Raw genomic sequence first — 25,695 nt, forward strand, 5'->3', positions numbered from 1 at the left:
TGGCGCACGTAAAATACTGTCAGGCATCGTATAAGAATTGAGTTAGTCCGGATTAGATGATTCTTGTTAGTCCCATATCTTAGAGGTGGGTCCTCATCTATCAGACATTTATGGTAGATCATGGAAGTGGAAATCCCACTAAAACCATTGGCCCATCCACAAGATATATGCTAAAAGTATGATCAAGTCCAACCACTAGGACCCTCACCAATGATGAGAACTGGGATCCAAACTCACCAATGACCTCCGATTATTATACTCTCCAATCCCCAGGGCATAATAGTGATTTGTGGGTGGCGAACCCCAATAATCTTTTGTAACTTTTGGAAAATCAGTAAGGAACCCCGCTCATTGCAACCCATTTTGCTCATCTCTGAATCATGCACTGCTGCATTTGCAGGGTGTGCACTAGGCTGTAGATGCTGTTGACCTTCACCATGGTCCATGCCTGTAGCTGTCCACAATCAGAGCAGTCCTTGGTGCTTTGCATTGAGAACAATGGCTGTAAGTAAGAGGCTGCTGACGTCTTGTATAGGTGTCAGGATGGAGTCCTCATCTGCCATGCTCCTCCCATACATCTCCAAGCTCAGCACAAGACGGTGCGGATGTTCTTGGCTGTGACTGCTGGAGCCTCCAGACCTTCAGCACCAGGGACAGCGCTGGAGGAGCCCGGGCACTGCAGCACCAGAGACAGCGGCAGATCAGGGCAGGGACAGCCGCAGATCAGGGCAGGGACAGTGCAACTCCAGGCTGACAGATCCCTGGGCTAATCCCCAGCACAAAGCCGGCCAAATCCCTGGCGAGGTGTGAGCAATCCAGACCCTGGGATACAGCCTGGACCATCGGGGACACAGCAGCTGCACAGCCACTGACACAAAGTAACAGAAAGGAGGAAGCTGCACATCACCCGAATCCTGTGCTGGGACCTGGAGCCTCCCCTGTCTGTGGATCAGCCCTGCACCAAACATGGCCGAGGTACAGTAAGTCCCCTGCCCTGCTCTGTGCAGCAGGATCTGCATGTAATACTGCTAATGGACAGAGCCCTGGATTTATAGGCTGGGCTGGAAGTTGTAACTACTGATCTGCAATGATACATTAAGTGGGGGGATTACATGGGCTGGTGGGATACGGGCAGCTGTAGCATTCACTAACCTAATGTATACAAGTGTAGTAAAGCATGGACACCTATAGCATGGTAACTATACCTAGGTCCTGGTATCGCCTTATTATATATAATAGCTGCAGTATAGCAAAGCATTAGTGTATACTATACAGGTTATGTGTGTATCATTAATATCTACAGTATAGCATGGTATATCACTATAGGACAGTATACTATTATATACTAACACATAGGCATTATTTTATAGGAATATTTACTAATGTAAAGCAAACAAATGGCTATAACATAGCAAAGCAATAGTACATATGACATGCAAACCGTTGCAGTATCACATGCCATTATACACCAACACCTAGGTCAGGGGTCAGCACTACATCTGCTCTGAAACTGCAACTCCCAGCGTGATCTATGAGAACAGTAGAGCAAGCGTGCCTGCTGGGAGTTGTAGTTTCCCAACAGCTGGAGTGCCAAAGGTTGCCAAGCCCCTACCCCTGACCTAGGATGTAACAGTGCCTTGTAAAATATAATAACTAACTCCTTGTGTATGTCTAATGTTACATTGATATCATAAATAAGAAGCTTTCACTGTGGTCACAGCTGGAATTGTCACCTATAGGTACAGTATAGCAGTACATGTCTACACTCTGCATGAATGGATATACTGCATGTGCACAAATTTAGGTATGAATGATATTGTATATACGGTGCAGTAGTAGCTATGCATGAATGGGAACAGACAGTAGTAAACCTGCAAGGATCATCAAGGTAGAAGAAGCAAAAGATCTACTAGATCAATGTTGTCATGTTCATATATAGAATGAGGTATAAGGTAACTGATGGTAATGTTGTTCTTGAGTGTGTATCCTAATATGTCCATCAGATGTGTTACTGTATAATAATATGATCTGCAGAATCGGCACCTGTGAGCCCTACCAGTCCAGTGCTGGTCATACATGGAGTTGTACATTCTATATCCTATATGTGCAGTCATTTCACCATGGATAGTGGCTAAGAGGTCCTGCCTGTTGCTTAGGCTGGTGGGGGTCTCAGACGTCTATGATAGGTTGGATATAATTAATCTCTTCTGAGTAATATTATTCTATTATTCATGTGATATAACATGCAGATAACTGATGGGGATGAGTTACCCGTTCTCCTATTACAGCACAATAAAAATACTTGACTTTTAGACTGATAAAGTGATAAATCAGTGAGTTAGAGAGTGAGAACAGAACTGCAGGGATACCTGTATACTCTAGAATTGTATTCAGCATTTTGAAATGAAAATATGTCCTATATCCTCATCTCTCTCATAAACAAAGCCTGTGAGTCCTGCTCCCCCCACCACTCATAGAGAAAGCCTGTGAGTCCTACTTCCCCCACTCATAGAGAAAGCCTGTGAGTCCTGCTTCCTCCATCACTCTTATAGAAAGCCTGTGAGTCCTGCTTCCCCCACCACTCATATAGAAAGCCTGTGAGTCCTGCTTCCCCCACCACTCATATAGAAAGCCTGTGAGTCCTGTGTCCTCCACCACTCATATAGAAAGCCTGTGAGTCCTGCTCCCCCCACCACTCATATAGAAAGCCTGTGAGTCCTGCTTCCCCCGCCACTCATATAGAAAGCCTGTGAGTCCTGCTCCCCCCACCACTCATATAGAAAGCCTGTGAGTCCTGCTTCCCCCGCCACTCATATAGAAAGCCTGTGAGTCCTGCTTCCCCCACCACTCATAGAGAAAGCCTGTGAGTCCTGCTTCCCCCGCCACTCATATAGAAAGCCTGTGAGTCCTGCTTCCCCCACCACTCATATATAAAGCCTGTGAGTCCTGCTTCCCCACCACTCATAGAGAAAGCCTGTGAGTCCTGCTTCCACCACCACTCATATAGAAAGCCTGTGAGTCCTGCTTCCACCACCACTCATATAGAAAGCCTGTGAGTCCTGTGTCCTCCACCACTCATATAGAAAGCCTGTGAGTCCTGCTTCCCCCACCACTCATATATAAAGCCTGTGAGTCCTGCTCCCCCCACCGCTCATATAGAAAGCCTGTGAGTCCTGCTTCCCCCACCACTCATAAAGAAAGCCTGTGAGTCCTGCTTCCCCCACCACTCATATAGAAAGCCTGTGAGTCCTGCTTCCCCCGCCACTCATATAGAAAGCCTGTGAGTCCTGCTTCCTCCACCACTCATAGAGAAAGCCTGTGGGTCCTGACTCCTCCACCACTCATATATAAAGCCTGTGAGTCCTGCTTCCCCACCACTCATAGAGAAAGCCTGTGAGTCCTGCTTCCACCACCACTCATACAGAAAGCCTGTGAGTCCTGCTTCCACCACCACTCATATAGAAAGCCTGTGAGTCCTGTGTCCTCCACCACTCATTTAGAAAGCCTGTGAGTCCTGCTTCCCCCACCACTCATAAAGAAAGCCTGTGAGTCCTGCTTCCCCCACCACTCATATAGAAAGCCTGTGAGTCCTGCTTCCCCCACCACTCATAAAGAAAGCCTGTGAGTCCTGCTTCCCCCACCACTCATAGAGAAAGCCTGTGAGTCCTGCTTCTCCCACCACTCATATATAAAGCCTGTGAGTCCTGCTTCCCCCACCACTCATAAAGAAAGCCTGTGAGTCCTGCTTCCCCCACCACTCATAGAGAAAGCCTGTGAGTCCTGCTTCCCCCGCCACTCATATAGAAAGCCTGTGAGTCCTGCTTCCTCCACCACTCATATATAAAGCCTGTGAGTCCTGCTTCCCCCACCACTCATATATAAAGCCTGTGAGTCCTGCTTCTCCCACCACTCATATATAAAGCCTGTGAGTCCTGCTTCCCCCACCACTCATATATAAAGCCTGTGAGTCCTGCTTCCCCCACCACTCATATATAAAGCCTGTGAGTCCTGCTTCTCCCACCACTCATAGAGAAAGCCTGTGAGTCCTGCTTCCCCACCACTCATAGAGAAAGCCTGTGAGTCCTGCTTCCACCACCACTCATAGAGAAAGCCTGTGAGTCCTGCTTCCCCACCACTCATATATAAAGCCTGTGAGTCCTGCTTCCCCACCACTCATATATAAAGCCTGTGAGTCCTGCTTCCCCCACCACTCATAGAGAAAGCCTGTGAGTCCTGCTTCCCCCACCACTCATATATAAAGCCTGTGAGTCCTGCTCCCCCCACCACTCATATAGAAAGCCTGTGAGTCCTGCTTCCCCCACCACTCATAGAGAAAGCCTGTGAGTCCTGCTTCCCCACCACTCATATATAAAGCCTGTGAGTCCTGCTTCCCCACCACTCATATATAAAGCCTGTGAGTCCTGCTTCTCCCACCACTCATAGAGAAAGCCTGTGAGTCCTGCTCCCCCACCACTCATAGAGAAAGCCTGTGAGTCCTGCTTCCACCACCACTCATAGAGAAAGCCTGTGAGTCCTGCTTCCTTGTCCACACAGTAATTCCTAGTTTGTTCTGTATATACAGTTATATGGGAAATGATGTCAGTAATAAGTATGGTGGATGTAAAACTCAGCCTGTTGTTTATCAATAAAGCGATGAATCAGGGATAGTTGTTCATTCAATTGCACAGGAAGATGTTTGGAGCACAGATGGAGCACAAGCTGGTTATTTACATAAATGCATCTGTATATGCAGGTTTTGGGATGAGTATACAATGGTCTGTATGTGCTGCTCACCCAGAGCCCTGTACACGTGGTCTCATCTCTGTAATCAGTGCCTATAGTTACTAGTAGACCATGTAAATTTAGACTGATACTACACCAGATTTATCACAGTGACTTTCTACTCTAAGTTTATTCCATCTTGATACATTTTAGCCACGTTCACTTTTCTGAGAATCTCCACCCACATGTCTAACTAGTCATAAAATTTTAGCCCAGACTAGATGCGCCATATTTACACCAATGTGTAAGTGTATAACCATGGCAGTAAATCTGGGCAAATGTTCTCACCTGTGGTCCCGACACCTTCCGGTTTGTACAAGATATACTATATAGATAGATATAGATAGATAGATAGATAGATAGATAGATAGATAGATAGATAGGAGATAGATAGATAGATAGATAGATAGATAGATAGGAGATAGATAGATAGATAGATAGATAGATAGATAGGAGATAGATAGATAGATAGATAGATAGATAGATAGATAGATAGATAGATAGGAGATAGATAGGAGATAGATAGATAGATAGGAGATAGATAGATAGATAGATAGATAGATAGATAGATAGATAGATAGATAGGAGATAGATAGATAGGAGATAGATAGATAGGAGATAGATAGATAGATAGGAGATAGATAGATAGATAGATAGATAGATAGATAGATAGATAGATAGATAGGAGATAGATAGATAGATAGATAGATAGATAGATAGATAGATAGATATGGGATAGATAGATAGATAGATAGATAGATAGATAGGAGATAGATAGGAGATAGATAGATAGATAGATAGATAGATAGATAGATAGATAGGAGATAGATAGATAGATAGATAGATAGATAGATAGATAGATAGATAGATAGATAATGAGATAGATAGGAGATAGATAGATAGATAGGAGATAGATAGATAGATAGATAGATAGATAGATAGATAGGAGATAGATAGATAGATAGATAGATAGATAGATAGATAGGAGATAGATAGATAGATAGATAGATAGATAGATAGGAGATAGATAGATAGGAGATAGATAGATAGATAGATAGATAGATAGATAGATAGATAGATAGGAGATAGATAGATAGATAGATAGATAGATAGGAGATAGATAGATAGATAGATAGATAGATAGATAGATAGATAGATATGAGAATATATTAGGTTTTCCTGCAGGTTTCTTCCGTCTACTTCTCTGGGCCATTATTACTTTTGGCAGGGCCATCTAATGCTGACTAATTCAATATATTCTGGCAAATGTGCAGGAACCGTTTCTTACATCTTACTAAGTCTTACATTATATTATGTTCCCCTGCCCACTCTTTGGCTTCACATCAGGTTCTTATACCGTCCTTGTTATTTGCCTTGTATTTTTGCAGTCATTGATTTATTTGCAATTATTTCTTGGTTTATTCTGCAGTCATATACTGCAATACGTCACCTCTGAGCTTTCCACTACTATAGGTGATGGTCTACCACTAGGATACACAGGGTGGTCCATGTGGCATGTGGCTAGGGTCATGATATGCCAACCCTTTCATTATGATGGGCACTCCTAGAGCTTGTCAGTCATGTTACAAGTAACGAATCGCCTGTGCCTGTAGCTGTGGTTTGCTGCTCACTATCTGCTCCTTTTATATAACCGGAGACCCTATGTGGAGGAATTTGCATTTTCGGGGTGACATAGTGAAAAAAGACAAATCTCCAACAAGTTCAAACCGGGGATGGAAAAGGGGCGTGGCTGAAGGAAATAAGTATTCTATACATTTCCATAAACATCAATTTTATTTTGCTGTATGAAGGCATTGAAGTTATTTTTGAAGCTGTCTGTTTCTGCTGTGACAAGTTCCTGGGTAGGCTATTTCACATGTACATAGTCCGTACAGTATAAAACTAGCTCCTGGGTTTAGGCTTTTCTACAGATTCACAGTCCTTACAATATAGAACTAATTCCTGGGTAGGCTATTTCACATATTCACAGTCCTTACAGTATAAAACCAGCTCATGGGGTAGGCTTTTCTACAGATTCACAATTCTTTCGGTATAAAACCAGCTCTTGGGGTAGGCTTTTCTACAGATTCACAGTCCTTGCAATATAGAACTAATTCCTGGGTAGGCTATTTCACATTTTCACAGTCCTTATAGTATAGAACCATCTCCTGAGTAAGCTATTGCACTGATTCACAGTCCTTACAGTATATATCCAGCTCCTGGGTAGGCTATTCCACATATTCACAGTCCTTACAACATAGGATTAGCTCTTGGCTAGGCTATTCCATAGATTCACGGTCCTTATAGTATAGAACCAGCTCCTGGGTAGGCTGTTCCACAAGATCACAGTCCTTGCAGCATAGAACCATCACCTGAGTAGGCTATTCCACAAGATCACAGTCCTTACAATATATATCCAGCTCCTGGGTAGGCTATTCCACAGATTCACAGTCCTTACAATACAGAACCAGCTCCTGGATAGGCTATTCCATAGAATCACAATGAAGAAGCTTTGACGGCTCTTGGAATTAGACACCTCTTCTTCACACTACACAAATTAAACTCCTTTACTCTTTCCTCGTAACTGAGGTCACATGTCACGTGGCTTCTGGTGAGGGCATGAAATGGGAAAGTAAATTACAAACAGGCTATTTGGGTGACAAATAATAATGAGATTCTGGACTAGGCCTTTAATATCGAGCAGCAGAGATGTGTAATACATAAGCTTTATATTTGCAAAAAGTGGAAAATCCCTTTGAGCTTCTGCAATTAGAATAAATTGGACTGTAATGTCAGAGGTGGATGACACATGGATCTTGTCCCTCGTAGTGAACATCGGACAGTCGCCTGCGTCCCCCGCGGCGCACGTTGTCCCTCGTCCCCCATGTCTCTGGTAAGACCTGCACAATTGGAATATGAAGTAATATTTCCATACATCTCATGATGATGAATCCTTACGTCATGGCCCGGGGCAGCGCGGCAGTAATATCTCTCGCTGTCAGATGTTGTTTATCTACAGGAATCACATTGCATCTATCTCATTTGTCTTCAGTAGCCTCCAGGAGGAATCAGCCAGACAGCATGTGTGAGGAAGAGATTACACAAATCTCATGTTTAGGGGCATTGCGAGTACAACACGAATACAACTTGCTCATATGAAGCCGAAAACAAACCTTTTTTGTTAGAAACTGATCACAGGATATTTTCTTTAGCTCTACAATGATCTATGTCATAAACAGCAAGTGATTCAATTACCTACAGCACCCCCACAGGGAGAATGAAGTATTACATGGTGTCCATGTCAATCCCCACGCTGGGTCCTCCAGAGAATGATTCCCTTTTTGTAAGCCCCAGCCATTTATATGCCAAATTATAGAAACTTTCTATTAACCCTTTAATGACCTGGCCTATGAATTCCAAAAGCCAGAACTTTTTTTTTTTATCAGGGCTTATTTTTTGTGGGATGAGTTGTATTTTTCAATGGCACAGCAAATGATGTGAGAATGGAATAGTACTGATGTTTGCAGACATGGTGATGCCACATACTGTATCCTGCAATTTTATTTTATTTTTTTGTATTTTTTTTTATTTTTTAGTCCCACCAGGATACTGGATCTACCAAACTTTTCTATAACATCTCTAATTTAGTAATATATAGCGTAAGACTGATAGGATTAGGGATCCTATGAGATGTGTCCACAGACAGGGCCTAATAGGTGTAGTGAGTAGGCAGACATCCCTTCCAGGACTCCTCCTCCAAAGGGCAAATATTGATGGAATTCACTTGATTGACTCCAACTATTAACCCTTCTAGTTCTGGATACAGTCAAATACAGCAACATTTGCACAGTGCTATATGTGTATATTATTCTGCGCTAACTCACCCCAGCGCCTGATGTACGACTACCTGCATTAAGGGTTGGTACACAATTCCCTAATATTGTATTGAAGATTTTTCTCGATAATGCACGCATACAAGGAGAATATATTTCGGCGGTGTACCCGGACTGTCGTGTATTATTAGCATTTATGAGTCATTCTCGCAGTACACAGTAATGTCAGCAAATAAAATAATGTGGGTGATAAGGACTAAAGGGAGACGCGAGCTATATCTGGTGCTGTGAGTGGGAGGACGTGTATTCAGTGCATCGCACAATTATATCCTGGAGGTGGAGAGGCCTTCGCTTCATTCCCGTGACTCATTCTGCTGGTAGCAAAGGCTGAAATGTTAAGAGGGAATTATTACAATTATTATTAGCACTCGTTGTACTCATTCAGTAGTTACACCAAATATTGCAGGCGCCGGGGCTCGCTGGGTACACCGCTGCCATATGGCAGGGGTGTCCTGAGCTCACATCTACACTGTGCACCCTGCTACCTCCCATACTGAGAAAGCTGATGAGGAATAATCCAAGGACTGACACTGTTGCAAAGGGGCCCGCTAGGTGGAGGGGCCCACTGCCAGTAGTGAATTATAACATGGCATGTTTGTGTTGCCACTTATGGGCCTGAGGCTCCTGGAAAGCTGGTGTAGATGAATCCCGGGACTGACACATTTGCAATTGTAAAGGGCCCCAGTGGGTAAGGGGGGCCTACTGCCAGTAATGAATTCTAATATGGCTTTTTCAGTGACTGTCTGGGGCCCAAGGCTCCTGGAAAGCTGATATAGATTAATCCAGGGGCTAAAACATTGTATATGCAAACTGTTTGGTTACTAGGGGCCCACTAGATGTAGGGGCCCGCTGCCAGTAGTGAATTATAACATGACATTATTATGTGGCCACCTGCAGCCCGAGGCTCCTGGAAAGCTGATGTAGATTAATCCAGGGGTTCACACATCATATGTGCACCCTATGCAATTACAAAGGTCCTAGTAGGTAAAGGGGCCTACTGCCAGTAGCGATTATAGATTAATCCGGGGGCTGACACATTGTATGTGCAACCTGTGTGGTTACTAGGGGCCCACTAGATGTAGGTGGCCACTGCTGGTACCGAATTATAACATGGCTTTTTATGTGGCCACCTGCAGCCCGAGGCTCCTGGAGAGTTGATGTAGGTGAATCCAGTGGCTCACACATCATATGTGCACCCTATGCAATTGCAAAGGGAAGACCCTGGTGGGTGTGTCTCATTTGCTCGATGAGAGAGTCCCCGCCCCCGAGCAGCTGATTTTTTTTATTTTTTTTTAAACTTATAAAGAGTAGATATCATTGGACACTACATGGCGGGAGAAAAATTTGATTGATTTGTGTTCCCAGAATGAATAGACAATGTCTGGGTTTCTTCTCTAGTGGAGCATTGTCTTTATGATCCATCTATATACCATGGTGGAGGGTGAGGCTCCAGTATATGAACAGTCTACATGACCTTAGTAACCCCAGTGCTGGCAGAGCCTTGTTTATTGGCTACGAGTCCAATATGCGGTATATCACGCTGTTGTCGGATTACTAATTGTTCACTTCGTACTCACCAGTCCTCCAGGAAGCCGTCCAGGTTTTACATGTGCTCACTTTGTCAGATCTGGCACTGGCAGGACGAGAGATGCGCAACACAAGTTACTAATTATCAGCTCAGTCTGACGAGTCCTGGCGAAAACACACGGAACGGAGGAGATTATCACATGTAGTATCCAGAGGATGCCAGACATGGGAAGGGACATACAGGGGTCTTTCCTAAATGATATAAGGTTTGCTGTGTGCAATGAAAGTTAATTCTGGAACATAGACAGCTGCAATACCACATAAAGACCATCATCAAAGGTGGCGCTGTTCTAGAAATATAGCAGACCATTCAAGATCACATGACATATTAGTAAATATTCCCCATTGAACAAAAATTCTGTAAAACCTTTCCTTAGAAATCTGTATTGTGCTGTTCCTCTGTTATTCCTCCTGGAAATGTATGGATAAATTGAAAACTGGGTATTACCCTTACCCATGTCAGAAGGGTCTGTCCTCATAAAGTGTATGAACTTTGGATATTATCAAATTGTATCGATGATTGTGTTCATAAATTTGTAGGAGGAATTGCAGAGGAACTTTACAACACAAAAGTCTGAAAAATAACGGGGAAACATTATTGACAAAAACAGACGACTGATAACTGGGATCTGCAAGCTCTCCTGAGATGTCTGCTTTAGTAGATACCTGTAATCTCATTACATAACAATTGTGGCATATGTTATAACTCTACATTGTGGTGTTCCTCTGTTATTCCCCCTGGAAATGTTTGGATACATTGATAGCTAGGTATTACCAGGTGGGGGTGAATCCCTATACAGTCTGCCAATGTCCATTGTTCAGGCTACGTGAGGACATTCCCCTGTTAGAGGGCTTATGCTAACACCTAGTTGTTTATTCTTGCAGTTCCAGGAGGAATAACAGAGGGACACCAAAGTGCAGTGTTGTAAGAAAAATGTTATTTAAAGCAGACCCCAGACCTCCCTATGGAAATATAGATCTCAGACCAGACTCCCTGTTCCAATATAGACCCCAGACCAGACCTCCTATAAAAATAGACACCCCGGATCAGACCCTAAATACAAATACAGACCCCAGAACAGACCTCCAATGGAAATATAGATCTCAGACCAACCTGCTAAATATACACCCCAGACCAGATCCATTATAGAAATATAGACCTCGCACCAGACCTGCTAAGTACAGATCCCAGTCCAGATCCCCTCTAGATCTATAGATCTCAGACCAGACTCCCTGCACAAATATGGACCCCCAGTAAATCTCTGGCCACGCCCACTAAACTGACCCCCGGACTAAAGCGGTAACCTATATTCTGCAGATATCCCCGGGCTTTTTCTGCAGCGTTGCCCTGGAGTCCCCAGTATGTCAGGAATGTAGTCAGGGCTCGGGACACCTTGGACAGCTCTTGTGAGAGCCCAGGAGGTCTCCTTTGTTTGTGGTAGGCTCCCGGACTCCGTGGGATGGTTGCATAGTACATGTAAACATGTCATGTGGAGGATTGTATTACCTGCTAGGGGAGGCTTAGGCCTGATCCCTAATATACCAGTATGCAGATCTAATCCTGTATATTATGTACATAATCACTGGGAAATGTCTAACATAATGTCTGCTATGGCGGGGGATAAGCAGATCTGCTAATAGTCAGCGGCGGTCCTCGGGCAGCACCGGCGTAATCTCCTTTATTCATCTAGAGAGAATAAACCTGTAATTGATAGTGGTTTTCTTGTTTCCATTTCCTACATAAAGCCATTAGTAAATGTGGAGACGGAGGGCTATTAGCCGGGCTTCATAGAGCTCAGCGAGCCGGCCACAACACTAATAGCCTGCGTGTCATTAACATGGGATCGATGGCAGAGCGATCTGCTGGTGACTCTGAATACACGCACACATCGAGATATGGAAAAATGAGAGGCCTGAAGCTCCTGTGCTGCATGTGGAATATCAACCCCTACCCATAATGCTGAACATTGACTGTATTATAGGTTGGTAGACTCTCACTTATTCAATTAAAGGGAGTCTGTCACCAGAGCCAAGCATATCACCCAGCCCTGCAGATAGATAGGTTACTGTCACCAGACCCAGCATATCACCCCAGCCCTGCAGATAGATAGGTTACTGTCACCAGAACCAGCATATTACCCCAGCCCTGCAGATAGATAGGTTACTGTCACCAGAACCAGCATATCACCCAGCCCTGCAGATAGATAGGTTACTGTCACCAGACCCAGCATATCACCCCAGCCCTGCAGATAGATAGGTTACTGTCACCAGAACCAGCATATCACCCCAGCCCTGCAGATAGATAGGTTACTGTCACCAGAACCAGGATATCACCCCAGTCCTGCAGATAGATAGGTTACTGTCACCAGAACCAGCATATCACCCCAGTCCTGCAGATAGGTTACTGTCACCAGAACCAGCATATCACCCCAGCCCTGCAGATAGGTTACTGTCACCAGAACCAGCATATCACCCCAGTCCTGCAGATAGATAGGTTAGTGTCACCAGAACCAGCATATCACTCCAGCCCTGCAGATAGATAGGTTAGTGTCACCAGGACCAGCATATCACCCCAGCCCTGCATATAGATAGGTTACTGTCACCAGAGCCAGCATATCACCCCAGCCCTGCAGATAGATAGGTTAGTGTCACCAGGACCAGCATATCACCCCAGCCCTGCAGATAGATAGGTTAGTGTCACCAGAACCAGCATATCACTCCAGCCCTGCAGATAGATAGGTTACTGTCACCAGGACCAGCATATCACCCCAGCCCTGCAGATAGATAGGTTACTGTCACCAGGACCAGTATATCACCCCAGCCCTGCAGATAGATAGGTTAGTATCACCAGAACCAGCATATCACCCCAGCAAGGCAGATAGATAGGTTACTGTCACCAGAACCAGTATATCACCCCAGCCCTGCAGATAGATAGGTTAGTGTCACCAGACTCCAGCATATCACCCCAGCCCTGCAGATAGATAGGTTACAGTCACCAGAACCAGCATATCACCCCAGCCCTGCAGATAGATAGGGTACTGTCACCAGAACCATCATATCACCCCAGCCCTGCAGATAGATAGGGTACTGTCACCAGAACCAGCATATCACCCCAGTCCTGCAGATAGATAGGTTACTGTCACCAGAACCAGCATATCACCCCAGCCCTGCAGATAGATAGGTTAGTTTCACCAGAACCAGCATATCACCCCAGCCCTGCAGATAGATAGGGTACTGTCACCAGAACCAGCATATCACCCCAGTCCTGCAGATAGATAGGTTACTGTCACCAGAACCAGCATATCACCCCAGCCCTGCAGATAGATAGGTTAGTGTCACCAGAACCAGTATATCACCCCAGTCCTGCAGATAGATAGGTTACTGTCACCAGAACCAGCATATCACCCCAGCCCTGCAGATAGATAGGTTAGTTTCACCAGAACCAGCATATCACCCCAGCCCTGCAGATAGATAGGTTAGTGTCACCAGAACCAGCATATCCCCCCAGCCCTGCAGATAGATAGGTTAGTATCACCAGACCCAGCATATCACCCCAGCCTTGCAGATAGATAGGTTAGTGTCACCAGAACCAGCATATCACCCCAGCCCTGCAGATAGATAGGTTAGTTTCACCAGAACCAGCATATCCCCCCAGCCCTGCAGATAGATAGGTTAGTTTCACCAGAACCAGCATATCACCCCAGCCCTGCAGATAGATAGGTTAGTTTCACCAGAACCAGCATATCACCCCAGCCCTGCAGATAGATGGGTTAGGGTCACCAGACCCAGCATATCACCCCAGCCCTGCAGATAGATAGGTTACTGTCACCATAATCAGCATATTACCCCAGCCCTGCAGATAGATAGGTTAGTGTCACCAGAACCAGCATATCACCCCAGCCCTGCAGATAGATAGGTTAGTGTCACCAGAACCAGCATATCACCCCAGCCCTGCAGATAGATGGGTTAGGGTCAATGGGTAATGTTTCTAGTACTGTATTTGGGGATCCTCCAGTTGCAGTTATTATGTGGGATCTATGGCTAGCATTGTTAATGGAGTATTATAGTCACAGAACTCTGAGTGGCAGACATTTTTTTAACTTGGCTACTTTAAAGGAATTGTCCAGAACTTGAAAACATGGCTGCTTACTTCTTCTCAGGAAGTGATCTCACATCTATTGGTCACATCTCCGCCCCATTAAAATAACGACTGAGCTGCAGCAAGGCCATGTGACCATCCTACATGATGTCACTTCCTGCACAATCCCTTTAAATTCACTGTATGTGATTGGGGACTGGCCATTTTGGCTTAGAGTTTATGCTGGCAGGATCCTGTTGACTACATGAGGCGATTATTCGGAGGTTGAATATCAAATTCACCATTATCTATCAGCGGATACCACGGGGTATTTGCAATTCTTCCCTGGCGGCGGGCGTCCAGTTGTCACCAGGAGGCATTTTAATTGGTTGTTCCTCCATTATATTGTATAGATAAGTATTGCGCTCATTGCTGGCCGCGCTTCCTGTTTGTTTATTATGTCCGCTCCTCCAGACGTCTCAGTATATTAAGACGACATTCAGGATCCCACTGAGACATTCACGCTCGTCTACACTGGACCCTTTATATGATGTTTCCTAAGGATATATGATGCTGAGGTTTTATTAGTTTTTTCTCTCCATTTTTTCCCTTCCAGATGCATAACCTTCAGGAGCTGAGGAGAAGCGCCTCGCTGGCCACCAAAGTCTTCATACAAAGGGATTACAGCGAAGGAACCATGTGCCAATTCCAAACCAAGTTCCCACCGGAGCTGGACAGCCGGGTATTACCACGTTGTGATATTATATCGTAGATTATAGTCAGATCATTACCCGAAAAATGGCCGCCATTATCAAAGATTTCTGATCAGTCTGTCTGCTGCCCATAGCAACCAATCACAACGCAGCTTTCATTTATTTCACTGCTGTGGCAAAATGAAAGCTGCTCTGTGATTGGTTACTATGGGCATCAAAGGCAGTACAGGTAGTCCTCGACTTACGACGTTGATCCGTTCTTATGCGGCGGCGTAAACCGAATTTCGACGTAATTCGGAAACATACCATACGACACCGCGTAGGAACGGATCAACGTGATTTAGTGTGCAGCGGCTCGGAACAGCCATATACAGAACAGTACAGTACAGACTTCCTCGATTCCGAGCCGCTGCACACTAAATCACGTACTGTACAGGGAGAGCTGGCAGCTTGCGTTTATGCGGGAGCTTACTTTTTCTCATAGGAATGCATTGGCCAGGGTTGATTGGCCAGTGTACAGCATTCAGCCAATCAACGCTGGCCAGGAGGCGGAGTCTAATATTGGACCACAATGGAGACTGCTGTGGTCCGATCTTAGACTCCGCCTCCTCACAGACGAGCCTCTGTCAGAACCAGCGTTGATTGGCCGAATGCTGTACACTGTCCAATCAACGCTGGTCAATTCATTTCTATGAGAAAAAGTAAGCTACCTCGTAACAGCAAGCTGCCAGCTCTCCTAACTAACAAGGACGAGCCTGCTGCAGAACCAGCGCTGATTTGCCGCAGGCTCGTCCTTGCTAGTCGGGAGTGCTGGCAGCTTTCTGTTACGAGGGAGCTTTACTTTTTAGCTCATCTCTAGTCGTAACCACGAAACGTTGTAACCCAAGGACTACCTGTATACTATAGGGCTACATACAAATGACTGAGTGTACTGTCCAAATAGGCGTCCGATGTTCCTTTCTGTCCCAATGATTATAAAGCAGGTCCTTTCTTGTATTATGACACAGGAACGAAACTCATGGTGGATGTAAGACCCTCAGATGTCACCCCAATGTCATATGAGTGCTATAAAATGGGTTCCCCTGTTCAGCCTGCACACTGATCCTTTTAGGCCCCATGCCCGCGACTGTAATATTTGCCATTCATTTCTACAGCCCCATGTACACAACCATGTCTGTGTGGGGGCCGCAAAACTCTGAGCATATCATGACTGTTTTATGGCCTGGGCTCATTCGTTGAAGTTTATTGGTCTGTGGGTTACATGGATGAGACACTGATGCCATACGTGTGCTGCCTGTTCCGTGTTTCACTGGCCGTCGTGTGCATGTAGCCTTAGGCCTATGCACGTGACCAAGTATACAGTCTGACGCTAGGTTCACACTAGTCTTCGCGTTTCCACTATACAGGTCCACTTGGGAACCTAAAAAGTGGTTTCCTGTGAAAACCCGCAGACCCCATAGAATATAATGGGTTCCCATGCTTGGAAGACTTTTCTCTCTGTATTTTTGAAGCAGAATGGGGGATGGAATCCCCAAACAGAAACTGATCGCTAGTGTGAATCCAGCCTGAGTTTTTCCCTATAGGGGGTCTGAAGGAAGATCCATTCCCGTCTGAGGATTATAGAGCAGGTCCTGTCCTGTATGGGATCAGAGGAGAGCGGAACCCCCTATTCAATTCAATGGGGGACATATGACACTCGCACGTGCTATGAAATAGGCCCCTTCTCTGTGTGCACACTTGGCCCTGAGCATATAACCTAGGACTCCTTTTACATGACTGAGTTCTGGCAGTGAAACTGGGCTCACATGTTTCGGATTTACCGACCTGAACAATATGGATGGAGCCGGACTTCTAGCATTATACTTATCTATGATGTTTGGAGTCCCCGACCATCAAATACAAAAAAATATATAATACGAAAGAGACATTAGATTAAAAAACCAGACTTTATAAACTGACCCAAGGACTTGTATTGGTGGAAAAACTGTCACAAATAAAACATGACTTCCTATTTACCTAATGGACGTTACCAAAAACTGACCTATGTATGGACCCATTGACTTCTATTGTTAAAATGGAAGCAGGTATGTATCCATTGACTTCTATTGTTCTTGAGATGGATGTGTGATGGACAGGCGCAGGAGGCCTAACGGTACACAATATTAGGAAGGTGGTTTTAAAGTTATGGCTGCGCTAGTGATTCGGGATGAGCAAAACTAGGAAACGGATGATCATTGAAATGGAGGGATTTATCTCTATTTTCATATCTCGCCCTCCATTGTCTTGTCCCTTATTGGAGAATTCCCTTTCATCAGAATGCAGGTGCAGCAGAATTTCCGCCTCGCTCGGATCTTTTGGTGATGTTACGTTCCTGGCAGTGGCCCAGATACAGCGATCAGTGTGAATATGTCATGAGATGTCTTTCCTCTCCTCATACTGTACTATTTTAAGAGTCTTCTCAGAGGTTTCCGCTCCTCCCGTTCACGCTCAGAAGTGTCTCGGGTGCTTTCGCTGCTGTCAGGAAGGAGATTAGTCATTAATCAATAGAGCAGAAGATTCTTAGGGGACTCTTTCTTGGATGCGGAGAATAGCCATGGGGGGCCCGGCGAGAGACTGCTAGTTATGTCATCGTAGCTGTAATTACTGGAATGAAGCTAGACGTCCAGGGGGCCGCCATCGCTCCGGAGAAGGGCTCCGTGATCACATTAACCAACTCTTCAATTTAATTGTCCTATTATTTTTGGCAGAGCAAAGAAACGAAAATGTGAACAGGGTAAAAACACTTGATATCGAAAAAGACGGGACGTCGTGATAAATTACGGATATGTTACGTTGTGGCATGAAGACATTACACATGCACTGCGGATTCTCGGATGTTTGATTTTGGGATATTTTGTGGATGTTTAGTTGTGGATATATGGTTCACCTTCCCATAGGGGGTCTCATATTGACTATCTATGCTTAGGATAACTCATCAATATCTACTCGGTGGGCGACCATTGGGTGAGCACCACTTGGTCTTTGAAGCCAGTGATGTCATCTTAATTTGTCACATGACTCGAGTCAATGGGATAAAGCTGCAGTACCAAGCACATCCACAGAACAAAGGTTGGAGCTGTGTTTAGTATGCAGTGAAGGAGATACAATGCTTATCTGACCATCGATGCCGCTAAACGGCTGATCTGTGATTGCTGGGTGTTGGACCCCCACTGGTCTGATATTGATGATCTATCCTAAGGATGGTTCATGAATATTAAAAGGGTTTTCTGGACTCTGGGTGTTTTTTTATTTTTTGAATACTGATGACCAATCCACTAGTAACTCCTGTTCAGTTAACACAAAGTTACAGCCCCATCCATTTTATAGTCATGGAGTCGGGTTAGCAATGCAGCTCCTATCAAGGTACTGGGCAGTAGCTTCCGGCATCAGGCTGTGGTCAGATCAGGCGATCGATGCTGAGTTTTGGGTCAGACCCCCACTGATTGGTCAGTGATGACTAGGGTTGAACGATCGGGATCGGAAAAGATCGGATCCTGATCGGTGATAGAGCAAATTTCACGATTGGCTGGAAAATGATCGGAAAACGGATTTTGAAATCGATCCTGAAATCTCAAGATTGGCTCAACCATAGTAATGACCTATCCTGTGAATAGATTATTGGTGTAAAAAAAAACAAAACCTGGGGCTGGAAAACCCCTCGAACTCCTTGAAAAAACTCTCTTCAGCCATGAATGTATCAGTAGTGGTGATGCCACACTCGGGGTAATTGACTGATGGTCTTCTGATGTCTCCTGTAGATTGAGAAGCAATTCTTTGAAGAGACAGTGAAGACTCTCAACATGTACTACATGGAAGCCGAGAAGATCGGGGGCAGCTCCTACCTGGAGGGGTGCTTGGCCTGTGCCACTGCCTATTTCATCTTCCTCTGCATGGAGACACACTATGAGAAGGTTTGTTATTCCACTGCTTTTGTTCTGCCCCATATTATAAGTATTAGCCACCATATACCTCTGAACAGATATACATCCAGGTCCTATGTAGTTACTGAACATGGAGAAATACCTGGGAAACAAGAGACAGGTATTGGGGTCAACTTATTGACCCTAATAATCAGATGTATGGCATGCAGACATACGCCTCTTAGTAATTTTGGCACATCTTGGGTGGTCATGAGCCAGAAACTGAAATCTACACCAGTCACAATTTGGCAAATATTTCAAGCATTATTTAGAATTTCAGACAATCCCCCCCCATTGTCTTGTCAGTGAATATTTGCAATAGGTAATTGTTTCTTGCAGCTTTGTATGTAACTTTCCTTTCAATGTAAGTTCCCTTGGCATTGCTCTTGCAAACACTGTATATGGTGGCTCACAGAGAGCCTAATGGTCTGTATGGACCTAAAGGGACTTCCTATGCCACCCTATGGTGCCAGGGCTATAGGATTGACTTTAGCTATATTATGTGAGGGCACGGAGATCCTGTGAAAGTTTGTGAGTTTGGATGTTTGTTACTCAATCACACCCGAATGGCTGAACGGATTTCTTACAAATTTCACACACACCTACATATTGGTCAGGAAGGGGTAATAGGCTACCCTATTAGGTAGGGGGCCTAGGGGGTTAGGGAGGGGGCCTGGTGGAGGGGAAAATGGGACCACAGGGCCGAAGGTGAGTAGAGGGGGGGCCCGGATTGCACATGTGGAAGGGAGGGGGGTTAGGGTCACCGGGGTCATGGGTGGCTGGTACTGGGGGGAAGGGGGAGATGTAGGAGGTCACTGTAATCTCTAAATGGGGGCAGGGGGCCGGGGGAGTGGGTGGTGGGTAAGGCCGGGGCCGTGGGTAGCGGGAAAGGGGGGGGGGGGGGCGAGGCACAGCAGCGAGGCCGTGGCCTCCCGACCCATCCTGTAGGAGGGGCCCAGCCCGCGCTGCAGGTGGTTCACGCCAGGGTCAGGGGGGCTGCAGACGAAGTTGTGGGTACAGCTAGTATAACTATATGTGTTATAAAAATAATTCCTTCCCTCCTTTTGAGAATGAGCTAGTGTGTAGTGTAATGTTACTGAATAACTTATTAGCAGCTTTAATTAGAAGTTATGTGCTCTTCTCCGGAGCACTCTGCTCCTCTGATGTATAATTTTTCCTGAATATTATAAGTGGAGGAACGGGAGGTGTGGAAAAACAATAAACACTGATATTCTTCCATCTTTCAGCCTCTTGGATGACATCACAGGCCCTTGGGAACCATTAAGGCCTCATTGGTCACATGGTCATGCCAACATAATGGCTCTTGTGTCTATATGTCATGACATCGACGTGCCCCACTTAATGGTTGAGGCTCAATCAGTAGACCCCTGGGACCTGTGATGTCACACTTGAAGCCAAAAGAAACTGGAAGAAGACCGCGAGGGGCTACCAGATGCTGTGAGGGAACCCAGGAGAGGTGGGGGAAGGTGAGTATAAGTGTTTATTATCTTATCACACCCCCTTGGGCTTCAGCTTATTATACTCTGGGGTATGAAGAGACCCCAGAATACAATAGTGGTTCATGGGTGGCTGGCGATCCCCCAAAAATCTCAAGTTCCACCAAACCTGAGAATTTTTTGGAAAATTCTTATTGAACCTGGGCCATTATGAAGCAGTTTACTCGTCTCTGGTGGTCTTTATATAGAGGTAGAGATGGCTGAAGCTGCATATAGAGGTTCCTGGTGTCTCTCTGAATGGCAGCGGGTCCAACCTAATACAAACTTACATCTGTCAGCGCGCCCTGCTATTTGTGGATGAAACTAATTTTATGGGAATTTGCGCATTCCCTTTCCGGGTCACCTTACTGTCGAATTAGAATATTCCAGCTCAATACGTCCCACAGACTTTTACATTAAGATTTCAAGCGGCCTGGATCTCGGTGACTGCAGATAAAGAGGATTAGCATGTTCTCATGTTCTATCCATATCAATATCCATACCCGCTGCCAAGTTTTCCGTCTCTTACGTTCCATTTTGTTTCGCCGTATCCTCTAAGCCGCCCCGAATTACACGAGAGGAAGTTGTTGGTGGGAAATTGGGTTATATTTTGACTCTTTCTTGAAGGACACTTGGCTTGTATAAAATAGGATTTGTATTTGCAAAGAGTCACCAAGTCTCCGCGCAACATTACAGCTTTGAACTGCGGCCAAGATCGACACAACTAAACTTTTGAGAGCAGGATGGAGTCACACGTCAGACTTGGTATTTCGCATTATTATCTGTCTATTTCTTGGTGAGCAGATTTAATCCTTCCTTCAGATGCTTGGGAAAGGTTGTTTCAACATGCAGCCACTCAGCGGGCTAAGCTTTGGGGGGGATAATTGCCCAATCTCTTTCTATCGCACTGTCGATCTGGGCAATTCTCCAAAGCAAACTCAACCTTTGTACATTGGAAATTAATTTCCCAGCAGATTCTGTTCCCACTTCGACCCTGGTTGATACTGAGAAAAGTTACTATTTGTGACACGGGGGCTCGATGTCCCTTTCTACAGCCCCCTCACGCAACAGGAGATCAGTTCTGGGACTACTGTGAATGGTTCTAATAGGGAAGTAGATGGACGTAATTTAACTAAATCCATTTGGTTCGTAGATATTATTTAGATTTTTTTTCTAAATTTGTCAAATTAAATTTTACAAAATTAGCACAAACATTGAATGGAACCGTGTAATACTTAGTGTATTGTACGTTATACATGTAGGTCCACATCAATGGTGACTCTATGACCGTGAAATTTGTAGTACCATTGGGTTCTCTTCCCGGTTTCTGGTGATGTCATGCATTCGGGGCTGAGGCTTGGGGTGAACCCAAAACTTTTGGAATGTTCAGATCGAATCTGGTTCACTACGAGATGATCTCTGATATAATTTGCAAATATTATGTGTTTTATAAGAGACACCTGCATTATCATGTTTGGTGCCCCCTTGTATGGACATAAGACACATGACCCCAAAACGTAGCATAAAATCCAGTGGAGTCTTTTCCATGTCCACATTAGATGGGAAAATCAAGAAATCTGAGCGAATTGGAATGAGGTCTGGTCATCTATGGTGGACTTGCCAGGGCCAGGATTTCATACACTGCCATCTTGTTGGATTATCTCATGTAGCAATGTGGAGAATATACCAAAAATGGTCTGAACGAGGAAAAACATCAGCAAAAGGGGATCTTTTGGATGAAAACTACTTATCTATGACAGGTGTCAGATAGAAGCAACTTGATTCAAGATGAATCAAATCCATTAAGGGTTTCCCAAAGGATTCAGCTGTAATGAGATTAGAATAAGACATAGAAGAACGCTCTCATGACCTAGGTGGGGACATGGTGGGCTTCCCCATAATGCCTTGCATTGACTCCTTCCTCTAGCACAGCCAATCATGAGGCCACTATGGGACATAATACTGTGTGCAGGAGCCACTATGGGACATAATACTGTGTGCAGGGGCCACTATGGGGTATAATACTGTGTGCAGGAGCCACTATGGGGTATAATACTGTGTGCAGGAGCCACTATGGGGTATAATACTGTGTGCAGGGGCCACTATGGGACATAATACTGTGTGCAGGGGCCACTATGGGGTATAATACTGTGTGCAGGAGCCACTATGGGGTATAATACTGTGTGCAGGAGCCACTATGGGGTATATAATACTGTGTGCAGGGGCCACTATGGGACATAATACTGTGTGCAGGAGCCACTATGGGGTATAATACTGTGTGCAGGGGCCACTATGGGGGATAATACTGTGTGCAGGAGCCACTATGGGACATAATACTGTGTGCAGGGGCCACTATGGGGTATAATACTGTGTGCAGGAGCCACTATGGGGTATAATACTGTGTGCAGGGGCCACTATGGGACATAATACTGTGTGCAGGGGCCACTATGAGGTATAATACTGTGTGCAGGAGCCACTATGAGGTATAATACTGTGTGCAGGGGCCACTATGGGGCATAATACTGTGTGCAGGAGCCACTATGGGACATAATACTGTGTGCAGGGGTCGCTATGGGACATAATACTGTGTGTAGGAGCCACTATGGGGATAATACTGTGTGCAGGGGCCACTGTGGGGATAATACTGTGTGCAGGGGTCGCTATGGGACATAATACTGTGTGCAGGAGCCACTATGGGGATAATACTGTGTGCAGGGGTCACTATGGGACATAATACTGTGTGCAGGGGCCACTATGGGGCATAATACTGTGTGCAGAGGCCACTATGGGGCATAATACTGTGTGCAGGGGCCACTATGGGGCATAATACTGTGTGCAGGGGCCACTATGGGGGATAATACTGTGTGCAGGGGCCACTATGGGACATAATACTGTGTGCAGGGGTCGCTATGGGGCATAATACTGTGTGCAGGGGTCGCTATGGGACATAATACTGTGTGCAGGGGTCGCTATGGGACATAATACTGTGTGCAGGGGCCGCTATGGGGCATAATACTGTGTGCAGGGGCCACTATGGGGCATAATACTGTGTGCAGGGGCCACTATGGGGCATAATACTGTGTGCAGGAGCCACTACGGGGTATAATACTGTGTGCAGGAGCCACTATGGGGTATAATACTGTGTGCAGGGGCCACTATGGGACATAATACTGTGTGCAGGAGCCACTATGGGGTATAATACTGTGTGCAGGGACCACTATGGGACATAATACTGTGTGCAGGGGCCACTATGGGGTATAATACTGTGTCAGGAGCCACTATGGGATATAATACTGTGTGCAGGGGCCACTATGGGTGATAATACTGTGTGCAGGAGCCACTATGGGGTATAATACTGTGTGCAGGAGCCACTATGGGGTATAATACTGTGTGCAGGGGCCACTATGGGACATAATACTGTGTGCAGGGGCCACTATGGGGCATAATACTGTGTCAGGAGCCACTATGGGATATAATACTGTGTGCAGGGGTCGCTATGGGACATAATACTGTGTGTAGGAGCCACTATGGGGATAATACTGTGTGCAGGGGCCACTGTGGGGATAATACTGTGTGCAGGGGTCGCTATGGGACATAATACTGTGTGCAGGAGCCACTATGGGGATAATACTGTGTGCAGGGACCACTATGGGACATAATACTGTGTGCAGGGGTCACTATGGGACATAATACTGTGTGCAGGGGCCACTATGGGGCATAATACTGTGTGCAGAGGCCACTATGGGGCATAATACTGTGTGCAGGGGCCACTATGGGGCATAATACTGTGTGCAGGGGCCACTATGGGGGATAATACTGTGTGCAGGGGCCACTATGGGGGATAATACTGTGTGCAGGGGCCACTATGGGGCATAATACTGTGTGCAGGAGCCACTACGGGGTATAATACTGTGTGCAGGAGCCACTATGGGGTATAATACTGTGTGCAGGGGCCACTATGGGACATAATACTGTGTGCAGGAGCCACTACGGGGTATAATACTGTGTGCAGGAGCCACTATGGGGTATAATACTGTGTGCAGGGGCCACTATGGGACATAATACTGTGTGCAGGAGCCACTATGGGGTATAATACTGTGTGCAGGGACCACTATGGGACATAATACTGTGTGCAGGGGCCACTATGGGGTATAATACTGTGTGCAGGGACCACTATGGGACATAATACTGTGTGCAGGGACCACTATGGGGCATAATACTGTGTGCAGGGGCCACTATGGGGCATAATACTGTGTGCAGGAGCCACTATGGGGTATAATACTGTGTGCAGGAGCCACTATGGGGTATAATACTGTGTGCAGGGGCCACTATGGGACATAATACTGTGTGCAGGGGCCACTATGGGGCATAATACTGTGTCAGGAGCCACTATGGGATATAATACTGTGTGCAGGGGTCGCTATGGGACATAATACTGTGTGTAGGAGCCACTATGGGGATAATACTGTGTGCAGGGGCCACTGTGGGGATAATACTGTGTGCAGGGGTCGCTATGGGACATAATACTGTGTGCAGGAGCCACTATGGGGATAATACTGTGTGCAGGGGTCACTATGGGACATAATACTGTGTGCAGGGGCCACTATGGGGCATAATACTGTGTGCAGAGGCCACTATGGGGCATAATACTGTGTGCAGGGGCCACTATGGGGCATAATACTGTGTGCAGGGGCCACTATGGGGCATAATACTGTGTGCAGGGGCCACTATGGGGCATAATACTGTGTGCAGGGGCCACTATGGGGCATAATACTGTGTGCAGGGGCCACTATGGGACATAATACTGTGTGCAGGGGCCACTATGGGGCATAATACTGTGTGCAGGGGCCACTATGGGACATAATACTGTGTGCAGGGGCCACTATGGGGCATAATACTGTGTGCAGGGGCCACTATGGGACATAATACTGTGTGCAGGGGCCACTATGGGACATAATACTGTGTGCAGGGGCCACTATGGGGCATAATACTGTGTGCAGGGGCCACTATGGGGCATAATACTGTGTGCAGGGGCCACTATGGGGCATAATACTGTGTGCAGGGGCCACTATGGGACATAATACTGTGTGCAGGGGCCACTATGGGGCATAATACTGTGTGCAGGGGCCACTATGGGGACATAATACTGTGTGCAGGGGCCACTATGGGGGGATAATACTGTGTGCA

At 45.8% G+C, this 25,695-nt stretch overlaps 1 protein-coding gene across 2 annotated transcripts in view; it reads left to right on the forward strand.

Moving 5' to 3' along the window:
- The window catches only part of GOLGA7B (golgin A7 family member B), a 138,642-nt gene that overhangs the window by 101,974 nt on the left and 10,973 nt on the right, over window positions 1-25,695 (forward strand). Inside the window, exons 1-3 of one of the 2 annotated variants that reach the window (XM_075257883.1) lie at window positions 579-975; window positions 14,957-15,082; window positions 18,851-19,003. In XM_075257883.1, the coding sequence (XP_075113984.1) occupies window positions 967-975; window positions 14,957-15,082; window positions 18,851-19,003 (288 nt within the window). In that variant the 5' untranslated portion in view covers window positions 579-966. Of the gene's footprint in view, window positions 1-578; window positions 976-14,956; window positions 15,083-18,850; window positions 19,004-25,695 lie in introns of those variants that run through there. The other variant, XM_075257884.1, reaches the window with a different exon arrangement.

Source organism: Leptodactylus fuscus, chromosome 10 (assembly GCF_031893055.1).
Source record: "Leptodactylus fuscus isolate aLepFus1 chromosome 10, aLepFus1.hap2, whole genome shotgun sequence".
Lineage (NCBI taxonomy): Eukaryota > Metazoa > Chordata > Amphibia > Anura > Leptodactylidae > Leptodactylus > Leptodactylus fuscus.